The sequence below is a fragment of the Marmota flaviventris genome, chromosome 6 (genome assembly GCF_047511675.1).
Source record: "Marmota flaviventris isolate mMarFla1 chromosome 6, mMarFla1.hap1, whole genome shotgun sequence".
Classification (NCBI taxonomy): domain Eukaryota; kingdom Metazoa; phylum Chordata; class Mammalia; order Rodentia; family Sciuridae; genus Marmota; species Marmota flaviventris.
The window spans coordinates 62538375-62557234 of NC_092503.1; the positions used below are offsets into that span (position 1 = coordinate 62538375).

The window sequence follows — 18860 nt, forward strand, 5'->3', positions numbered from 1 at the left end:
ACTCTGGGACTGAGTAGGCTGAACATCATGGTGGAAATGTGTAGTAGAGGAAAGTAGCTCAGGACTTGGCACCAGGAAGCAGAAAGAGAGTTCCACTCAACAAGAACAAAATATATAAGAACTCCCAGGGTCTCACCTCCTCCAGCCACAATCTGCCTGCCTAAATAGTTACCACCCAGTTAATCCATACCAGGGGATTAATGCACTGATTAGGCTAAACTCTCATAACCCAATTATTTCACCTCTAAATTTTCTTGCATTGTCTCAGACATGAGTTTTGAGGGCACACTAATATCTAAACCATAATAACATTGTGTTGTGTGAAATCTTGGTACAAATGAGGCTCCAACAAATATTCTTTGAATTAAGTAAAGGAAATCTATACTGGAAAAACTCAATAAACAAATCACCTCCTATTACTTCACAGCTTTTAGCACTGGAAGCCCATGAACAATGAATTCATTTCACTCAACCTTTTGGAACACCTCTACTGAAATTTTAAACAAATCCTGGAATAAAGAGTTTGCTTTTGAAGCCCCCATCATTGTGGATACAGTCATCCTTCCTTCCATGATTGGGGTTATCTGTTTAACAGGGCTGATTGGCAACATTCTCATTGTATTCACAATAGTAAGGTAAGGACTTCTTTTTCTTTTCTTCCGTAATGTGGGGAACACATTCTAAACTCTCTAAATAAATCAAGTGAATCCTTCCCTTGTAGGATTTGCTTAATGAAATCAGGTTTAGGGAATATTTGCTTAAGATAATTAAAGAAGATTCTACAGATATTTTCATCATACATTCAGTAATATCTGAGTTGCTGATCTCAAAACAGTTAAGACCTAGTCCAATGCTTACTGCTGGGTCAGTTAATTTTTAGAGCCAGGAGTTTCAATCTCAGACACATATTAAAATCACCTGGGAAGCTTTTAAAAATCCTAACATGAGGTTTCACCACAAACTCATTAACTCAAAATCTTTGGAGGTGGAGCCCCGACTGGGGTTGAAGTAGCAACACGACTATTTTATTTTCCAGAAATAAGAGTTACCCTAAGGTGACCTGTTTTGGCTGAAGGAAATCCTTTTTCACTCACCCGGGCATCTGAAGATGCAGGGAGCATAGACAGTGAGATGTTTCCCCTCTGTGTAGACCATCCCAGTATAGACCTAACTGAGGAGTATCTGCTCCCCAGGACCTCCTCCTGCCTCTGCTCCACTGCTCTCTCCTCACTTCAGGTCATTTCTTCCTTCCTCTCAAGTTGAGCAAAATGTTTAATGTGGAGAAAAAGAACAGGTTATTTGTTTTATTTTTTTAATATTTATTTTTTAATTATAGTTGGACACATTATCTTTATTTCAGTTATTTATTTTTATGTGGTGCTGAGGATCAAACCCAGGGTCCCACATGTGTGAGGCAAGCACTCTACCGCTGAGCCACAATCCCAGCCCCAGGTTATTTGTTTTCTATGGACTTGACAAAATTGGTTTAGAATTAATGCACATGTGCGCCATCATACTTGATATCTTTGCTGTATTGACTATTTTCACAGTTAAGTTTTACTACTTTTAATCAACACAAGATGTCAAATTTTTTCTTGTGTTCTCCGCTCATACTTATAACTGTCAATTTTTAAAATGTTTGCCCTTGTTTGTTATATAAGGTGTACTACATAATAGTTATTTTCACATGTGTCCCATCACACTTGATATCTTTACTGTAATGATTATTTTCACAGTTAAGTTTTACTACTTTTAATCAATACAAGATGTTAATTTTTTAACATATGATATATGATAGATGATAAATTTTTATCATATGCTATATAATAAAAATCAACCACATATCATACTAATAACTGTCATTTTTTAAAATGTTTGCCCATATTTATATGTTATATAAGATGTACTATATAATGGGTGTTTTCAGCATTAAATTAACCTATATCTATAACAAACTTTGTGGAGCATATGAAACTAAAATTCACAGTTGTAAACTCATTTGATCCTCAAAGATGAAGTACCTCTATTATACCTGTTTGAAGAAAGAGGCTCAGGAAAGTAAATAATTTGCCCAACATCACACAGCTATTAAATGGCAGTCCTGGCAACTGGACCCAGATGTTATGATGTCACCTTCCAGGCTATTTCCTCCACCCTAACAAAGATAAGTGATTTATCAAAATTAAAAAGATACTGTTGTACTTTTTTTTTTTTTTTTTTTTTTTGTGAGTGGAAGAATCCTCACAGGACCAGTTAACAGCAAGATCAGTTCCCAGGATGACAATGTGAATGATGATCAATAGTAGAAATAGCAAAAAAATGTTACAGCCACATCTGACTCTAAAAAAACTCATAGGCTAGCAAAGAAGGTAAGATTTAAACATACGGAATAGTTCAGCAATAATACAAAACACTGAAAACAATTGAAAAAAATAAAAGAGAAGGAGGAACAGGAGGAGAAGTTTCAAATAATAAGATCCGGAAAAGAAACTGGCAGTGATGAAATAGTCTTGGAAACTCAAGAAGGCAATAGTGCTGAGTAGAAGAAGGCTAATAGCCAGAGATGTGGGAATGTTCCTCATCACTCCCATTTGCCTGTTGTAATTGCCACTTTTCCATCTTTCCCTTTCTCCTGGAACTGAAGGAAGAGCAAAGGTGGCATTACAGACCGCAGGAGACTGGGCTGCCTATTGGGAGTCCCTGTGGGATCCAGGGAATACACTTGCAGGAAGAAACTGGAGCCATGGAAGGGAAGCAGCCACTGTTCAAGATGTCAGGAATGGAGTGGAGAGAGGGCACCCTACCTTATCCTCTCCTCCTACCCTTTAGCATTTCCTATTGGCCAACCAGTCAGCAAGGGGGGCTGGGAACAAAGGTCTCAGGAAGGATGGGAAATAGGCTTGAGAACCAGCAGGTGAAGGACCAGCAGAGCAGCCTACATATGTGCTGTTAATCTTATTTAGTGCAAAGTATTTATTGTTATTTCTGACTATAAAAGAAAAACAATCAGAAACTACAAAGCATAAGAAAATTCATATATATCAAATAGATAATCACTGTGACTACTTGACATTATTCCTTCATAATTTTTAAATAAATATTTAAAATAAATTTGAAGTCATGCTCAATACACAGTCAATATTTTTTTGAAATAATATTGTAAGTATTTTCCCATTTCATTAAATATTCTTCCAAACAATGATTTGCAACAGCTGTGTCATATCTTGTGTGCTCTTGTGGAATACCATAATTTATTTTTATCATTCCTCAAATTAGTGAACATTAGATATGGCTACGTTAACCATATAGAAAACATGCTAGCCAAAATTATCACACGTCTATGTTTTGTCTTGTTTTTTTTTTTTTATTTCAAATGTTTGGGTCATAACAGACAGAAGTCTAATGAAGTCCGACAGCAGAAAATCTGAAGGTAAATTAAACCTAAAAAGAGAATGTAAGTTTTATAGATAGAATTTTATAATTTCTATTTAATTATTTTTAATTTTATATGCTGCTATTTTTCAGTAAAAAAGCAACCATAAATATATTGTTATTTATATTGCTCCAGATTTATTTGTGCTATACAGAATATTGTATATAAGCACTTTTACTTTATTTTTTTAAATTACCAGTTAGTGATCTGCACAATAGAATTACCATATTCATTATCAGCAAATGATGTGTACCTAACTAAAGGAGAACAAGGGCCATAGGTCTGGTTACCACAACTAGGAGCTAAACAACCACTCATGATTTACACCCAAATTCAAATGCAAATAATATAATTTAAACATTAGGATTTACAACTGTTTTTCAGTGTGGAATTTTTTCTGCCTGACCCATAATGTCTGTCTCTTTCCTTGTCCCCTCTCAATGTCCTTCCACCAATGACCTGGAGAAGACAAGAGGTAAAAGACCAAGGACAGTCACTTCCTGCCCTTTTGGTTGACATGATCCTTTCCTCAAAGAGAGGAAAAGTAAACATGTTTCACCTTTTCCTTCTTGGTCATTTTGATGTTAGCCACCAACCTCCCGTGGCAAAGAGCCATCCTATTCTAGTGGCATCAGCAATGACTAGAGTGTGGCTTCTGAGTAAGGACTCAATGTCAGTAATTTCCTCATACAGTGTATATTGCCAAGATCTGGGCAAAATATGGCCTCTCCCTGTGTGACGTTTCACATAATTTGACAGTTTAGAAATGAAGTTCAAGTCTACAGAATTTGCAACCAATGAATAATAAAGTATACACTGGCTTCCAAACAGCAGGGTAATAACTTTGGATCTGAAGTTAACTAGCAATTATGGCATGGTCTTAGGGCTCATTCTTATGTGTTCTTTTTTTTTTTTTTTTTTTTTTTTTTTTCTGTTCTGGAGATCAAACCCAGGCCGTTATACATGGTAGGCAAGTGCTGTAGTGCTGAGCTGCATCCCTAGCATTTGGCCTCAATTCAAATGCTACCTCTGCCAAGAAACTGGCCTTCATCCCTCCTTAGTGCTCTTTGCACCTGACCCTACCTTATCTTATCAAATTGTAATGTAATCCATCATTCATTTATACATATCTACACTATAATCTCCTCAGTGACCAAGTTTATAAATGTAGCTTTGTAGGCCCAGAATACAATATTATGCCTGACATATTATTGGCGCTCAGTGAAATGTTTGTTGAATTCGTGAACAGCACCTCCCAGATGAAAATGATATCTATTTTTTGTTGACTGTTCCTTGAAGAGCTGATTTTAAATTTAAATTTCTTCTGTAAGAAGACTTTTTCACCAACAGGTGAGTATGCTACGCCTAGATAGCATTGCATTCATTTCACCCCCTCCCCAAGCAGGGAATCAGTCATTCTACGGGTTCACTCATTTCAGATTCCTCTCTGCTGTCTGTATTTCAGGTTCTTCATTCATAGTCTTTGCTATTGGATTCATTTCTCCTGGAATATTTCTAAGTAATGGTTCAAATACTAAGAGTGATCTCAGCTCTGGTGAGGAGAATGTATTGCACAATAGAAACCACTTATTTTTCCTGTTCAGCTGTTTTAGGTGCTAGAAACAAGTAAAAACTAAGCTTTTTGCTTGAGTTTTGCTTAAAGTTTGCTTAAAGTTGGTATAATTTGTTGCCAAATTAGTGGCTCAAATCAATAAATATTTATTATCTCACATAGTTTCCAGGGGTCAGGAATCCAAGAGAAACTTATCTGGTTGCTCTAACCCAGGGTCTCTCATTAAGCTGCAGTCAAGTACTCCCCCAGGAACACAATCATCAAAGGCTTGTCTGGGGCTAGACAATCTAATTCACTCACATAGCTGGTAAGCTGGTGCTAGCTGGTTGTTGGAGGTTTCAGTTCCTCCCCATGTGTACCTCTCCACAGTGTTGCTGAGTATCCTCACAACGTGGCAGCCGTCTGGCAGCCATCTTCCCTCGAGAGACAGTGATTCAAGAGAGCAAAGACAAAGCCTCATTGTGCTTTGTGTCCTGAGTTCAAATGTCACACAGCATCTCTTCTACCATATTCTAATTGACAGAAGCAATTTATTAAGTTCAACACTCAAAAAGAGGGAATTAGACTCCACCTAATTGGAAGGAATATCAAAGAATTTGTGGATGTACTTTTAAAACATTAGTTAGTAATCAGATAAATAGTTCAAAATGTTTAAATATACATAAGACTATAGGCATTCCTTGTGCATTTGTGTCCGTTTTCCTTTAACTTTTAAAATTCATTAGGGCAATCAAAATTTTGTGAAAAGTGGCATAGGTTGAAGAAGTTATACACTTTCAATGTTCATCCTGAATCTCCTTCCATTTTTTTAATTTTTTCAGGTCAAGGAAAAAAACAATCCCTGACATTTATATTTGCAACCTGGCTGTGGCTGATTTAGTTCACATTATTGGAATGCCTTTTCTTATTCACCAGTGGGCCCAAGGAGGAGAGTGGGTGTTCGGGGGGCCTCTCTGTACTACCATCACGGCCCTGGACACCTGCAACCAGTTTGCCTGCAGTGCCATCATGACTGTAATGAGTGTGGACAGGTAAGTGAAGAGACTCTGAAATACCTCAGTACAATTCAGAGACACCTATGCTTCCCCAAGGTCATTCCAATTTAAGCAACACCAATGTTCATTTATAACACCAAACTCCTCTTCCTTTGTTTGCTTCATTGTAAGACTGCTGACTTAGGAATATTTTTTTCAACTTTCACGGAAGTCTTTTTAATGGAAAAATGTAAAACACTAAAATCTCTGTTTTTCTAATCTTTCTTTTTGATCTCAGTTTTATTTGCAATTCACTGCAAGAAAAAAAGATCAAAAAAATCATGAAATATTAGAAACCAAAATGAACTCTACCCGGCTACCCAACTTTCTTGCAGTAAATCAGATTTTCCTGAACTGAGGCCCACAGTGATTAGAGGATATGCTGGGGGCACATAGAGAGTTAGTGGCAGAACTGAGCATTTAAGTATGTTTCTGGTATGTTCACTGTCTCACATGCATCTTACCACCTAGCAGCAGGCAAACCATCTTTTACACAACACTTATGTTTGGTTAATGCAAATGCTGCCATTTTACATCACAAAAAAGAAATGTATTCCCCTGTGCCCTGCTATGGTGCCACATACCTTTTCACCAACCACATAAGCTAATCTCATTTGAGAAGATAATGGTGATGGTGAGTACTATGGAGTCAATGACTCCAGTACTTCTGTAGTCCAGTTCAGACCCAGACCATCTGACTTTAGAAATAGCAAGTCATTTGTAATCATCTCACTACTGTCCTCTCTAAGAAGCCTGCACACTAAAATTGTCCTGTATCATCCAGATACCATGACCCCGCACGACATCCAAACAACTCTCTCCAGATGGAGACATAAAGACAGCAATAATACGCACAGCAGCAGTGTGCTGTCTCCAAAACAACACACTCAACATTTGAATCTATCTTTTTCTTCCCACCCCAATTGAGCACACTTGATCCTCCTTGCTCTGATCCACCTTTTCTTTTTCCCTTGCTTCAAATATCTCACATAATTTGTGCATTTACATATGTGTGTGTTGTTTATTGTCTAGCCTCTCTTGCCCCTCCACTGTAGATTCCACAAAGGCAGAGTCTTTGTCCACTAATACATCCCAAATGTCTGTGGCATATAGATGCTCAAAAAATATTGATGAATGAATGAATGAATGTTAGTCCTGAAGAGTGTATTAATTTCCTTGAGTCCATCCAGGACTTTTTCTTGAGCTCTGCCTCTTTCACCCTTCCAAGTGGGCCTTTTGGGAGAGAGAAGTGATAAAAAGTTCTTCAAATGGATTAAACAACAGAATGGTAAGATTCACATAAATCATTTGCTCTGACAAAATGAGTAATGATGGTAACATTTTATGCATTTTTGTGTCCTGCCACTTTTCAGTAAAAGAGTTCTCAAAACACAGAGCATGCCTTTCAATTTATAATTAACACCATATTTTTAAAATATTGTACTGTGTAGATCTTGTATTTCAGCAAATGCAACCAATACTGACTATGACTTGAGAAAAGTCCATAGCTTGACAGTGTCACAACACCAGAGAGAAATCCCTGCAGAGGCCAAGCCCACTGTAGAAAAGCAACCTGATGCATAGGATTTACCAATGATAATCCCATTCTTAGATAACAATAAAAGCCTCTTTACACCCATATCCTGGATGCAAAAGAAACTGGCTTTTTTTTTTTTAAGAGGGAAGTTTGTCCTGTAATTTTCTGTTTCTAATGTTTACAGATGTGTGAGCCTGGCGGGGTGGGGGGCGGGGGCTGGTAGATATGCGTGCACATGCATTTGTTTTGTACAATTGAATATACCATTTTCTTTCTGTTTTGTTTTAATCAGGATAGACCAGGATGCTAAAGTTTTACTTCATAGTTAAGTCATTCTGATTTTTCTTTCTGCTGGCTATCACTCTAGAGGATCAGGTGGCAAGAAACAAATGTTTCCTGGCATTTCTTATAGTTCCAACCCTACTAAATTTATAAAAATTCAATCAAATCTGCCATTTTGTAAAAGAGTTATGGGGTTTTCTTTGTAAAGCCATAACCAAATGTTGTTGCCATCAATATCCTTTATTTTTTTTTATATTTAAGTCAGTTTAACTGTCACTGTAATATATCATATATTTAAAGTATTTCTAATAACTTTATTTCCATTTCTCTGATTAGTAATAACTACAAGTTTATAGAATATTTAATAGTTGACTCCTACCTCCATACATACAAAAATATAAACATTCAAAATAAAGATATTTGTCTCCTCCAATCATCAAGAAATCAAATAATAATAAATATTGGCAAGGAAGTGGTGGGGAAAGGTACATTCATACATGTTGGTGGAACTTCAGATTAGTACATCCACTCTGGAAAGCAGTACAGAGATGTCTCAAAAGACTAGGAATAGAACTACCATATATATAACCCAGCTATCCCACTCCTCAGTATTTATTCTAAAATTACTACTAAAATTTATTACTAAAATCAGCATACTCTAGAGATACAGGCACATTTTTTATAACAGTGCAACTAACCATAGGCAAAATATGGAACCAGCCCAGGTGCCCATCCACAAATGAATGGATAAAGCAAATGTGGTATATATTCACAATGGAATTTTACTCAGCCATGAAGAAAAATGAAATTATGGCATTTGTTGGTAAATGGATGGCTCTGGGAACATCATGTTATGTGGAAGACTCAGAAAGTCAAGGGTCAATTTTTTTTTTTCATGCAGAAGCTATAACAAAGTAAATGGGGAAAAGGAAAGGGCATATCCCACAAAAATAGAGGGAAGATCAGTGGAGCAGAGGAAGAGAATTGAAGGGGGGAGAAGAGGGGCAGGAAAAGGGAGAAAATGCAGAATGAAATTGACAAAATTATGATATGTACATACATAAATATACCACAGTGAATTCCACCTTAATGTATATCTAGAAAGCAGCAATTTAATTAATAAATAAATAGATAAATAAAAAGAAGATCAGTTTTGTAGGGGGAAGGAGAAAGTAAAGAGGAAGCACTAGGGACTGAAATGGAGCAAATTATATTCCATGCATGTATGATTATATAAAAAAGAACCCCACTGTTATGTATAATTCACTAATAAAAAAAATTTAAAAAAAAAAAACATTTGCCTCCAGATAAAAGCTACCTAGACTTTCGTTAGTTACTACTTTTGTAAGTAAATTCTTTAGAACATCTAAAGACAGTGAGTAGGAGCTACAATCCCCTATTCATTCAACAAAAATTTCTGATAAGTATTCCAGATACAGGGTATACTGTGGACTTAAACTAGTAATCAAGATTCCTGTCCTCATAGGACTTATGTTCCAGCAGTGAGACAGGCATTAAGTGTAGAATCACTTGGTTGAATGTTTATTTCCACACAATGATACATCCTAGAAGGAAAAGTAGAGTTCTCCTGTGATGTGCAATGATAGTCATGAGCTCTTGTATAGAGTGAGTAGTCAGAAAGTCTTCTTTGAGAGGAAAGCACTCAAAGAGAGTAGGAGGAAGTAAATGCAGAGCCTACCAGGCAGGTAGAATAGTTTATGCTGGGCCCTGAAATGGAGAACAACTTGAATGAACTTGCTCTAATTTGGATCTAGAATTTCCCCCAAAGTTCCTTGTGTTAAAGGATTGGTCCCTAGATTGGTTCTAGTGGAAGATGATCTAATCTTTAAGATATGGTGCCTACTAGGAGGTCTTAAGTTGCTGGGAGTCATTAGCCAAGTAGGTATGACAATTTCCTTGCCAGCGTACCCCATGTTGCTTAGTGGAAGGACTCCTGGAAATAGGACATTTTGCAGTGACATTGCATGTAAGGTGACCTTGCTCAAGGACCAGGGCAGATCCAGGTTTAGGGTGTTCCGGGTTTAGGACAATCCGGGTTTAGGGTGGTTCCAGGTTTAAGGTTATTCCTGCTGGGAATAGGGCGTATCCTGCTGCCTGAGTTCCCCTTGAGTTCTCACGGGATTCAGACAGTATTTTTTGGGAGACAGAAGCCCAGTGTGGGTGGATTTGGGCAGAGAACGTGGATTTCCCCAGAACGTGATTGCAGACGGCTGGTGTGAGTTCGGGAATAAAGAGTTGCTGTTTGAATCTACAAGCTGTGTGGTGGCTCGTGATTTTGTGCCCAGCCAGACTGCAGCATTAAGTTATTGGGGATATGTCCTCAAAAAGGGTTGTAGAACTCTGGTCCCTTCCTTTTTCTTTCTTCTCTGGGCCATGAAGTGAGCAATCTCAATATATTAGGTGCTTTATACCATAATGTGCTGCCTTGCAACAGGCCCAAAGCAATTAAATCAACCATCCACATATTAGAACCCCTGAAGCCATGAACCCAAATAAACTTTTTCTCTTTATAAGTTGACTATCGTAGGTATTTGTTATAGTAACAGAAATCTCAGAGAAAAGACAAAGAGACTCTGGCATAAGTAAGCAGCCCAGGTGGCAGGCAGGCTAGGTGGAGAAAGAGCTTGTGGGTCATAGTAAAGATTCTGAATTTTATCTGAAGGCAACAAAGCTATTGAAGGGTGACCAACAAAAATATTTTTTACATTTGTTTAATTTCTGCTAGTACTACCCTCAACTACTCTCCCAGCCCCAGCAAACTGCTTTTTCAAATGGCCTTCCTTCTGAATTGCAGCTCTTTTTTATCCCTTTAGCTTTCACTTAGCTCTGAAAAATTCTTGGATTTTCTGGAGGACCAAATGTATTTGATATGTCAGGATTTCAAGTTTGATTAATGATCATTCTTTTTTTACCCCCTTCATCTAAAATGGAAGAAAAAGAAAACCCTTCCCCGTGAAATTGGTCCATTTCCTCCCTCTGGCCTCTAGCCTAAATTCCTGGAGGAATCTGCATTGCCTACACTAGTCAGGCTTGTTCATCCTCACTGTGATTTCTGTGAAGCAAATCTCCAAGAGCTGGGGGGACCTACTGTAAAGCCATCCTGCTGGGGAATTCTCCCATCAGCCCCCACGCTTTCTCCCTTCCTGCCCTCATGTCAATCAGTCCTACTGGGAAGAGGATCATTTCCTCCTGAAGGAAATCCTTATTCCAAGACACTGTTTTCCAGAGCCTCCTTTACAAGAAAGCACCTTTGCAAAGAAAAATTTTGCACTGAGGAATTTTACCATTAACAGTGTATTCGTGGAAGTGACAGCTATTTCAGTGAGTGGTTTATTCAGACTTGCAGGGTCAAGAGTTGTTTTCTCTACAGGTATCAGCAAGCTCTTAAAAAATATAACTTTCTTTCTGCCATGATAGAGGTGTGCTTCAGGGAGGATAATAATACTAATAATTTACTCTTGTCATGAACCATTCATCCTTGGAGCTCAGTGTTTTTATTGATTGTTCCCAAACCCTTCTTAACTGGCTTTGCAGGTACTTGGCCCTTGTCCAACCATTTCGACTAACAAGTTGGAGAACAAGGTACAAGACCATCCACATCAATTTGGGCCTTTGGGCAGCTTCCTTTATTCTGGCGTTGCCTGTCTGGGTCTACTCGAAGGTCATCAAATTTAAAGATGGTGTTGAGAGTTGTGCTTTTGATTTAACATCCCCTGACGACGTACTCTGGTAAGTTGTTAAAACATAAGAAAAATAGAGTTGAATTAAGTTGTGAAGTACTTCATCCTCCTTGTCAACACGTGAGCAGGCTTAAAGAGTGTCCTCAGGGACCCTCTTCTCACCAGTCTCTCTGCTTAGTTTTCTCCTTTACACAATCCAGGTGATAGTTTGATTTGAAAGAGAGGATAACCTTTAGAAAAAGATTTTGAATTTAATCATGTAACCTCAGTAGACACAAATATATTTAAATATGTATTTAAAGATCCATAGGAGCAAACATAGCAGAAACTCAGCAATCAAGGAAGAAGATGAATTTCCAAAAGGCTCTAAGAGGTACCCAGACTTAAACCCCACCAATGTGCAATGTAGTTTGCTTGAATTGTGACACCCATAAAGATTCATTCAAGTTTTAACCCACTGTACCTGTAAGTGTAACCTTATTTGGAAACAGAGTCCTTGCAGATGTAATCGAGTTAGTCTGAGACTATACTGGATTAGGGTGATTCTTAAATCCAGTGGCTGAGGAGGGGAAAATTTGAAGAGACAGAGGCAGAATTTGCAATTAAACGTTTTTGAGCCAAGGAACACCGAGGATTGATAGGAATCACCAGAATTGAGAGAAAAGGCATGGAACAAATTCTTCTTCAGCTTCTCCAAAAGGACCCAATCATACCAACAACTTCATTTCAAATGTTTGGATTCCAAAACTGTGAAAGAATAAATGTCTATTATTTTAAGACATCTAGATTGTGGTAATTTGTTACAGAATCCCTGGGAAAGTAATATAACAATTAATCAGCCATTTCTTATGTCTTAATTTGAAAAGAAAAAATTAAGTCAAAAATTTTCTACTTAAAACTTTGAACATAACACTGGAGTCTACAACTGAATTTTTTGAGCACATCCTGAGTAGGTATCTTTTATATGCATTCTCTCAAGTCACTCTGGCAGATTTCTTTTCCCACTCCATCAGTTCTCAAGTGGATAAATCATTTCTGCATTATGTAGACGCAGCCTGAGAGAATTAGAAGCCACAAATGCCTTTTTTAAAAAAACTGTATGTAACTATGTTACTTTGGGATGCTATAATAAAGTATCATAGACTACATAGTTTGTAAACAAAAGAAATTTATCTCTCACTGTTCTGGAAGCTGGAAGTCCAAGATCAAGGTGCTATCGTGGTCAGTTGCTAGGTTCTGGTGAGGGCTCTCTTCTGGGTTGCAATTGTCAATCTCTCCTCCTATCCTCACATGCCAACCTCTCCTTCTAACCTCTCCTTATTCCTCAAGGGTCTCTCCTTAAAAGGGCACTGATTACACTTATTACCTACCAAAGACCCCGCTTCTAACACCCCTCCTATCACATTGAGGGTTAGGCTTTCAACATACAAATTTGGAGGGAACATAATATTCAGTCTATAACAATGTAATATGTACCATTGATTGTTTGTTATTTCTCCCACCAGCATTTGTTGCCCTCACAGACATAAAACATTAACCAAATGAAAGGTGAAATGATATTTTAATCACTAGGACTGAGAGTAACACAGTCCTACCTCCTTAGAAGGAGAGCACATTCACATAGTGAGCCTCAGGCTATCCTCACCTTTTTTTTTAATATTTATTTTTTAGTTGCAGTTGGATACAATATCTTTATTTATTTATTTTTATGTGGTGCTGAGGATCGAACCCAGGGCCTTAGTACATGCTAGGCGAGCACTCTACCGCTGAGCCACAATCCCAGCCCTATACTCACCTTTGATTTTGGTCTGTGTCGAAGAAATAGAAAAAAAAAAAAAAAAAACGGTTAGCTTATTTTCACCAACAGCTGTTTCTGCTTGTGCTATTTGTCAGTGGTTATCACAGGGGATGTCCTAAGGGTGTAGCCTCTGTCGTTCCCCCTAGAATCAAGTCCTTAAGGTGCACTAAGACTAAACCTCCTGTGCTATATTCAGGGTCCCTGTGATCGTTGTATTCACTGCCACCTTTCCACCAATCTGGGCCTGCTCCTGTCACCAAGGCAGAGTCCTGCCAGGAAAGAGGACACCTGGATCTGTACAAGAATAGAGCTGGCATACCTGAGAATTCTCCCTGGAAGACCAGAGAGGAAAGACAGCCTGATTTTACAACAGGGTCTTCTCCCCATGGGGAGAAGTTTATTAGCAAAGATTCTGGAGTCCAACAGCTTGCCTAGGTTCAAATGCCATCTCAGCCACTTATGAGCTGGGTAACCTTGGGCAAGTCCCTTATCCCTTCTGTGCCTCAGTGTTTTTTCTTGTCACATAAGGATACTAAAGGCATGATACTTAGGGTGTTGCACAGATTCAGTGTGTTAAAATATTCAAAGAACTTAGACCAGTACCTACCGTATAATGCTATCTGCTGTTACCTGATCATGTTAATAGTAAAGATAATAATAATGAATAGCCTCTGTTCTGCTCTCAGTACGGTTGAGCCTGGGCTTGGTTAGAGAATCTTGTCAGTGAACAATGAACAGCAGGACTTCTCTTTGAGAATGTACCCAAAGATTCTTACCTCCTCCCCGGGGACTTTTATCCTGTACCCTGAAAAATCAGAGATTAGTGCCTCATAAACTACAAAAGTCAATGCCTATTACAGTGAATATAACAGTAATATCTTTCTCTCTCTCTTTTACAGGTATACACTTTATTTGACAATAACCACGTTCTTTTTTCCTTTACCCTTGATTCTAATGTGCTATATTTTAATTTTATGCTATACTTGGGAAATGTATCAACAAAATAAGGATTCTAGATGGTAAGTATTTGCCTTATTTTCACTTTAATTGTTAAAAGAACAATTCAGATATGCTAAGATATCGTCAACAGGACCTTAAGCAACAATTACTTGAAATACACCACGTTTAGACATACACGTATTATTAATATAGGTTTTAAAGGCATGTTCTGAAAATAAGACATGTTCTAAAACAGCTGTTTGAGTATCTTTCAGTGATAAATGTTAAAATCATTGATGTAACTTATAAAAATGTGATTAGAACTCAAGATTCTAAAGAATAATTTTATAGTTGTCATCAACATTATTTAATTGGTTTAGTTGCATATTTTACAGTTTTATACATTTGTAAATATCTAAGATGCTATGTGCACCCTTTTAATATTTTAACTAGAAAAGGATTTCATTAATACTTGAATTAGAAGAGAAGAGTGTCATTAAGATTAGAGGGAGATTAATTATAAATAAATAAAACCAAAGACTTACCTAATGACAATAAACTCATGAGACTCTTCATTATATTCAATTTGAAATTATTTATACTGACCCATTCAAATGAATGTCAGTGATTATGCAGAATATTGGGTAAAAAAATTAAACTTCATCTTTTGTGAAGATTTGGTGGTTGTTTGTTGTTGTTGTTTTGGGGGGGTTGTTGTTGTTGTTGTTTTGTTTGTTTGTTTTTTGTTTTTTGGAAAGGCGAGATTGCTGGGTTTCCCTGAACACCAAATGTTAATAATGGGAAGACATTTTTAACATTTAAAAAAAAAAATTTTTCTAATTAGTCATACATGACACTAGAATGCATTTCATTTCATTGTACACAAATGGAGCACAACTTTTCATTTCTCTGGTTATACACAATCTAAAGTAGCGCCATTTGTGCCATCATACATGTACCTAGGGTAATGATGTCCTTATTCCACCATCTTTCCTACCCCCTCTTCTATCATCCCCCCCTTTGTCCAACCCATAGTTCCTCCATTCTTCCCATGCCCCCCTCCCCATTATGGATCAGCATCTACTTATCAGAGAGAACATTTGGTCCGTGGTTTTTTTTGGGCCTGGCTTACTTTGCTTAACATGATATTCTCCAACTCCATCCATTTACCTGCAAATGCCATAATTTTATTCTCTTTTAATGCTGAGTAATATTTTATTGTGTATATATACCACATTTTCTTTATCCATTCATCTATTGAAAGGCATTTGGTTGGTTCCACAGTTTAGATATTGTGAATTGAGCTGCTGTAAATGGCTACGTCACTGTAGTATGCTGATTTTAAGACTTTTGGGTATAGACCAAGGAGTGTGTAGCTGGGTCAAATGGTGGTTCCATTCCAAGTTGTCTAAGGAATCTCCATACTGCTTTCCAGAGTGGTTGCACCAATTGCAGTGCCACCAGCAATGTATGTCTGTACATTTTCCCCCACATCCTTGCCAACACTTGCTTGCATTCTTGATAACTGCCATTCTGACTGGAGTGAGATGAAATCTTAGTTTTTATTTGCATTTCTCTAATTGCTAGAAATGTTGAACATTTTTTCATATATTTGTTGATTAATTTTATCTCTTCTTCTGAGAAGTGTCTGTTCAATTACTTAGTCCATTTATTGATTGGATTATTTGATTTTTTGGTGTTTAGCTTTTTGAGTTCTTTATATATCCTGTAAATTAGTGTTCTATGTGATATGCATGTAATAAAGATGTTCTCCCACTCTGTAGCTCTCTCTTTGCATTATTGTTTCCTTTGCTGAGAAGAGGCCTTTTAGTTTGAACCCATCCCATTTATTGATTATTGAATTTATTTCTTGTGCTTTAGGAGTCTGGTTAAGGAAGTCAGGACCTACTCTGACAAGATGAAGATTTGGACCTACTTTTTCTTCTATAAGTGCAGGGTCTCTGGTCTAATTCCTAGGTCCTTGATCTTCTTTGAGTTTAGTTTTGTGCATGATGAGGATAGTGATTTAATTTCATTTTGATGCATATGGACTTCCAGTTTACCCAGTATCATTTGTTGAATATGCTCTCTTTTCTCCAATGTATGTTTTCAGTGCCTTTTTCTAGTATAACTGCATTTATGTGGGTTAGTCTCTGTGTCTTCTATTCTATACCATTGATCTATATGTCTGTTTTAGTGCCAATACCACGGCATTCTATAGTATAATGTCTGGTATTGTGATGCCTCCTGCTTCACTCTTCTTGCTTAGAATTGCTTTGACTATTCTGAGTCTCTTATTTTTTCAAATAAATTTCATGATTGCTTTTTCTATTTCCATGAGGAATGTTGTTGGGATTTTAATTGGAATCTCATTAAATCTGTATAAGACTTTTGGTAGTATGGCCATTTTGACAATGTTAATCCTTCCTATCCAAGAACATGGGAGGTCTCTTCATCTAACAATGAGAAGATTTTTTGAAAAGTATATGTAAGCAATTTAACCCATCAATCAAAATTTGTGACCAACCCTTGGTTTAAGTCTTCTTGGATCACAGCATTTTAGCTTAACTTCTTGAAATTCTTTGGAATCTTACAATTCTAAAAGCTAGTCTGTCAAAACAGAAAAAGAAAACAACCACAGATACAGAGAAACAATTAGTTTCTAAATGTGTCACTGGGAATTGTGTTGATAAGAATGTCACAATGGAATCATGTGGAAGGTCAAGATCTGGACCACTGGAGGGGATGTTTGAGTTCTTTTAGAAGAGTTTTCCAAATCAGATTAGGTTGCTCTTAACATTTTCCTCGGAAATGCTAAGAGTAACTTATCAAACAAAGATCAGACTGTCCATTTATGCCTCAAAATGCAAGAAATTATAAGAGTTTTGGTGCCTGTTCTGATTAAATGCAGAGGAGTCATCAGCTTAAAATGATCTTAAGCTTCCTGGCTCTTTTTCATATTATTTCCAAGGTTTATTCATCTGCTTTGATCATGTCCCAGAGAAATTATTTATTAAATGTTTAAATGTGACAAAACATGATAAAATTTTGGAAATTTAAAATATTTGTTTGTTAGAATAATTTTTTAAATTACATAAAAGAAGCAAAGTTAGTAAGAGAGTTCCTGTATGCCTCTCACTCATCTTCCCTCTGTTGACATCTTACATTAAATGATATATTTGTCAAAACAAAAGAAAAATGGCAATTGTATGTTATTACCAACCAAACCCTATCCTTATGGGACTTCACCTGTTTTTCCATTAAAGTCCTCTTTCCAAGATTCAATCCAGACTAACAATTGCATTTAGTTGTCATATCTCTCCAGGATCTATGGTCTGTGGGATTTTCTCATACTTTCCTTGTTTTTCAAGACTTTGACAATCTTAAGAAGTACTGGCCAGATATCCTGTAGAATGTTTCATATTCTGGGTTTTTTTTCTGATACTGTTATCATGATTAGACTATAATTATGAACTTGGGGGGAAAAATCATTCCAATATATCAGAAGTCACAGAGGTAGGTTTGCCAATGTTCTCCATTGTAAAATTACTACTTACCCCTTTCTCTGCTCTGTTCATGAGAAATGAGTCCCCAAGCATAACTCATATTATTGACTAGGGGGAAATTAGGAATTAAGCTCTATCTCCTGGAAAGGGGATTATCAAAGATATATAAAGAAGGTTTGTCTCTTCTCCTCTCATTTTATTTAAGCATACATTTCTATCACTATGGACTCAGGTATGCTCATTTCAAACATTGAGTTGTATCATTCAGTGCTATTTATTTATTTTTTTCTCAAAATGATCCAACTTTAGAAACTTTGGTAAGTTTTTAACAGGAATGAAAAAAATATATATCTTTTCACAATACTCTGAAGTAGGAATATAAAAATGAGCTTCATATTTCACTGCAAAGACATTATGAACTGTCCAGAAAGTTCTAGAGAATTGTTATCCCTTAATTCCTATGACTGTTCATGCTCTGTATATCTGAATGTCTCTTTGGCAGTTACAATCCCAGTGTCCCAAAGCAGAGAGCAATGAAGCTGACAAAGATGGTGCTGGTACTGGTGGCAGTCTTCATCCTAAGTGCTGCCCCCTACCACGTGATACAGCTGGTGAACTTACAGATAGAGCAGCCCACCATGGCCTTCTACGTAGTCTACTACCTCTCCATCTGCCTCAGCTACGCTGGCAGCAGCATTAACCCTTTTCTCTACATAATGTTGAGTGGAAATTTCCGGAAACGTCTGCCTCAAGTTTCAAGGAGGGTGACTCAAAGGGAAATCAAAAATATTGAAACTATACTGAAATCAAGCTTTTAGGGGCATACTTGGATCATCAAGAGCCTAAATAGGTTTGTCTATGATATTGATATTTAAAAGGACAGGCCAACTGGGTTGCTGGTATCCACCTTCTTCTCGTGTACTTGTGATGCTTAGCCTCATGGAACAGCAGTATAGCCATTTGATGCAATGAGTTTAATACGCTCAGTTTAGCAAGATGTAAGTGTTGATTTGTTTGGGGGCTTAGGGAGTGGGATATATTAATACCCAAGCTCTGT

The 18860-nt window shown here is 37.2% G+C and overlaps 1 protein-coding gene across 1 annotated transcript; it reads left to right on the top strand.

Moving 5' to 3' along the window:
- The first annotated feature begins 453 nt into the window (after positions 1-453).
- Mchr2 (melanin concentrating hormone receptor 2) lies at positions 454-18621 on the top strand. Its single transcript, XM_027928377.2, has 5 exons — positions 454-635; positions 5828-6037; positions 11415-11609; positions 14258-14377; positions 18306-18621. Exons 1-5 carry the CDS (start codon positions 454-456, stop codon positions 18619-18621), a joined length of 1023 nt encoding a protein of 340 aa, XP_027784178.2.
- Positions 18622-18860: the final 239 nt, after the last annotated feature.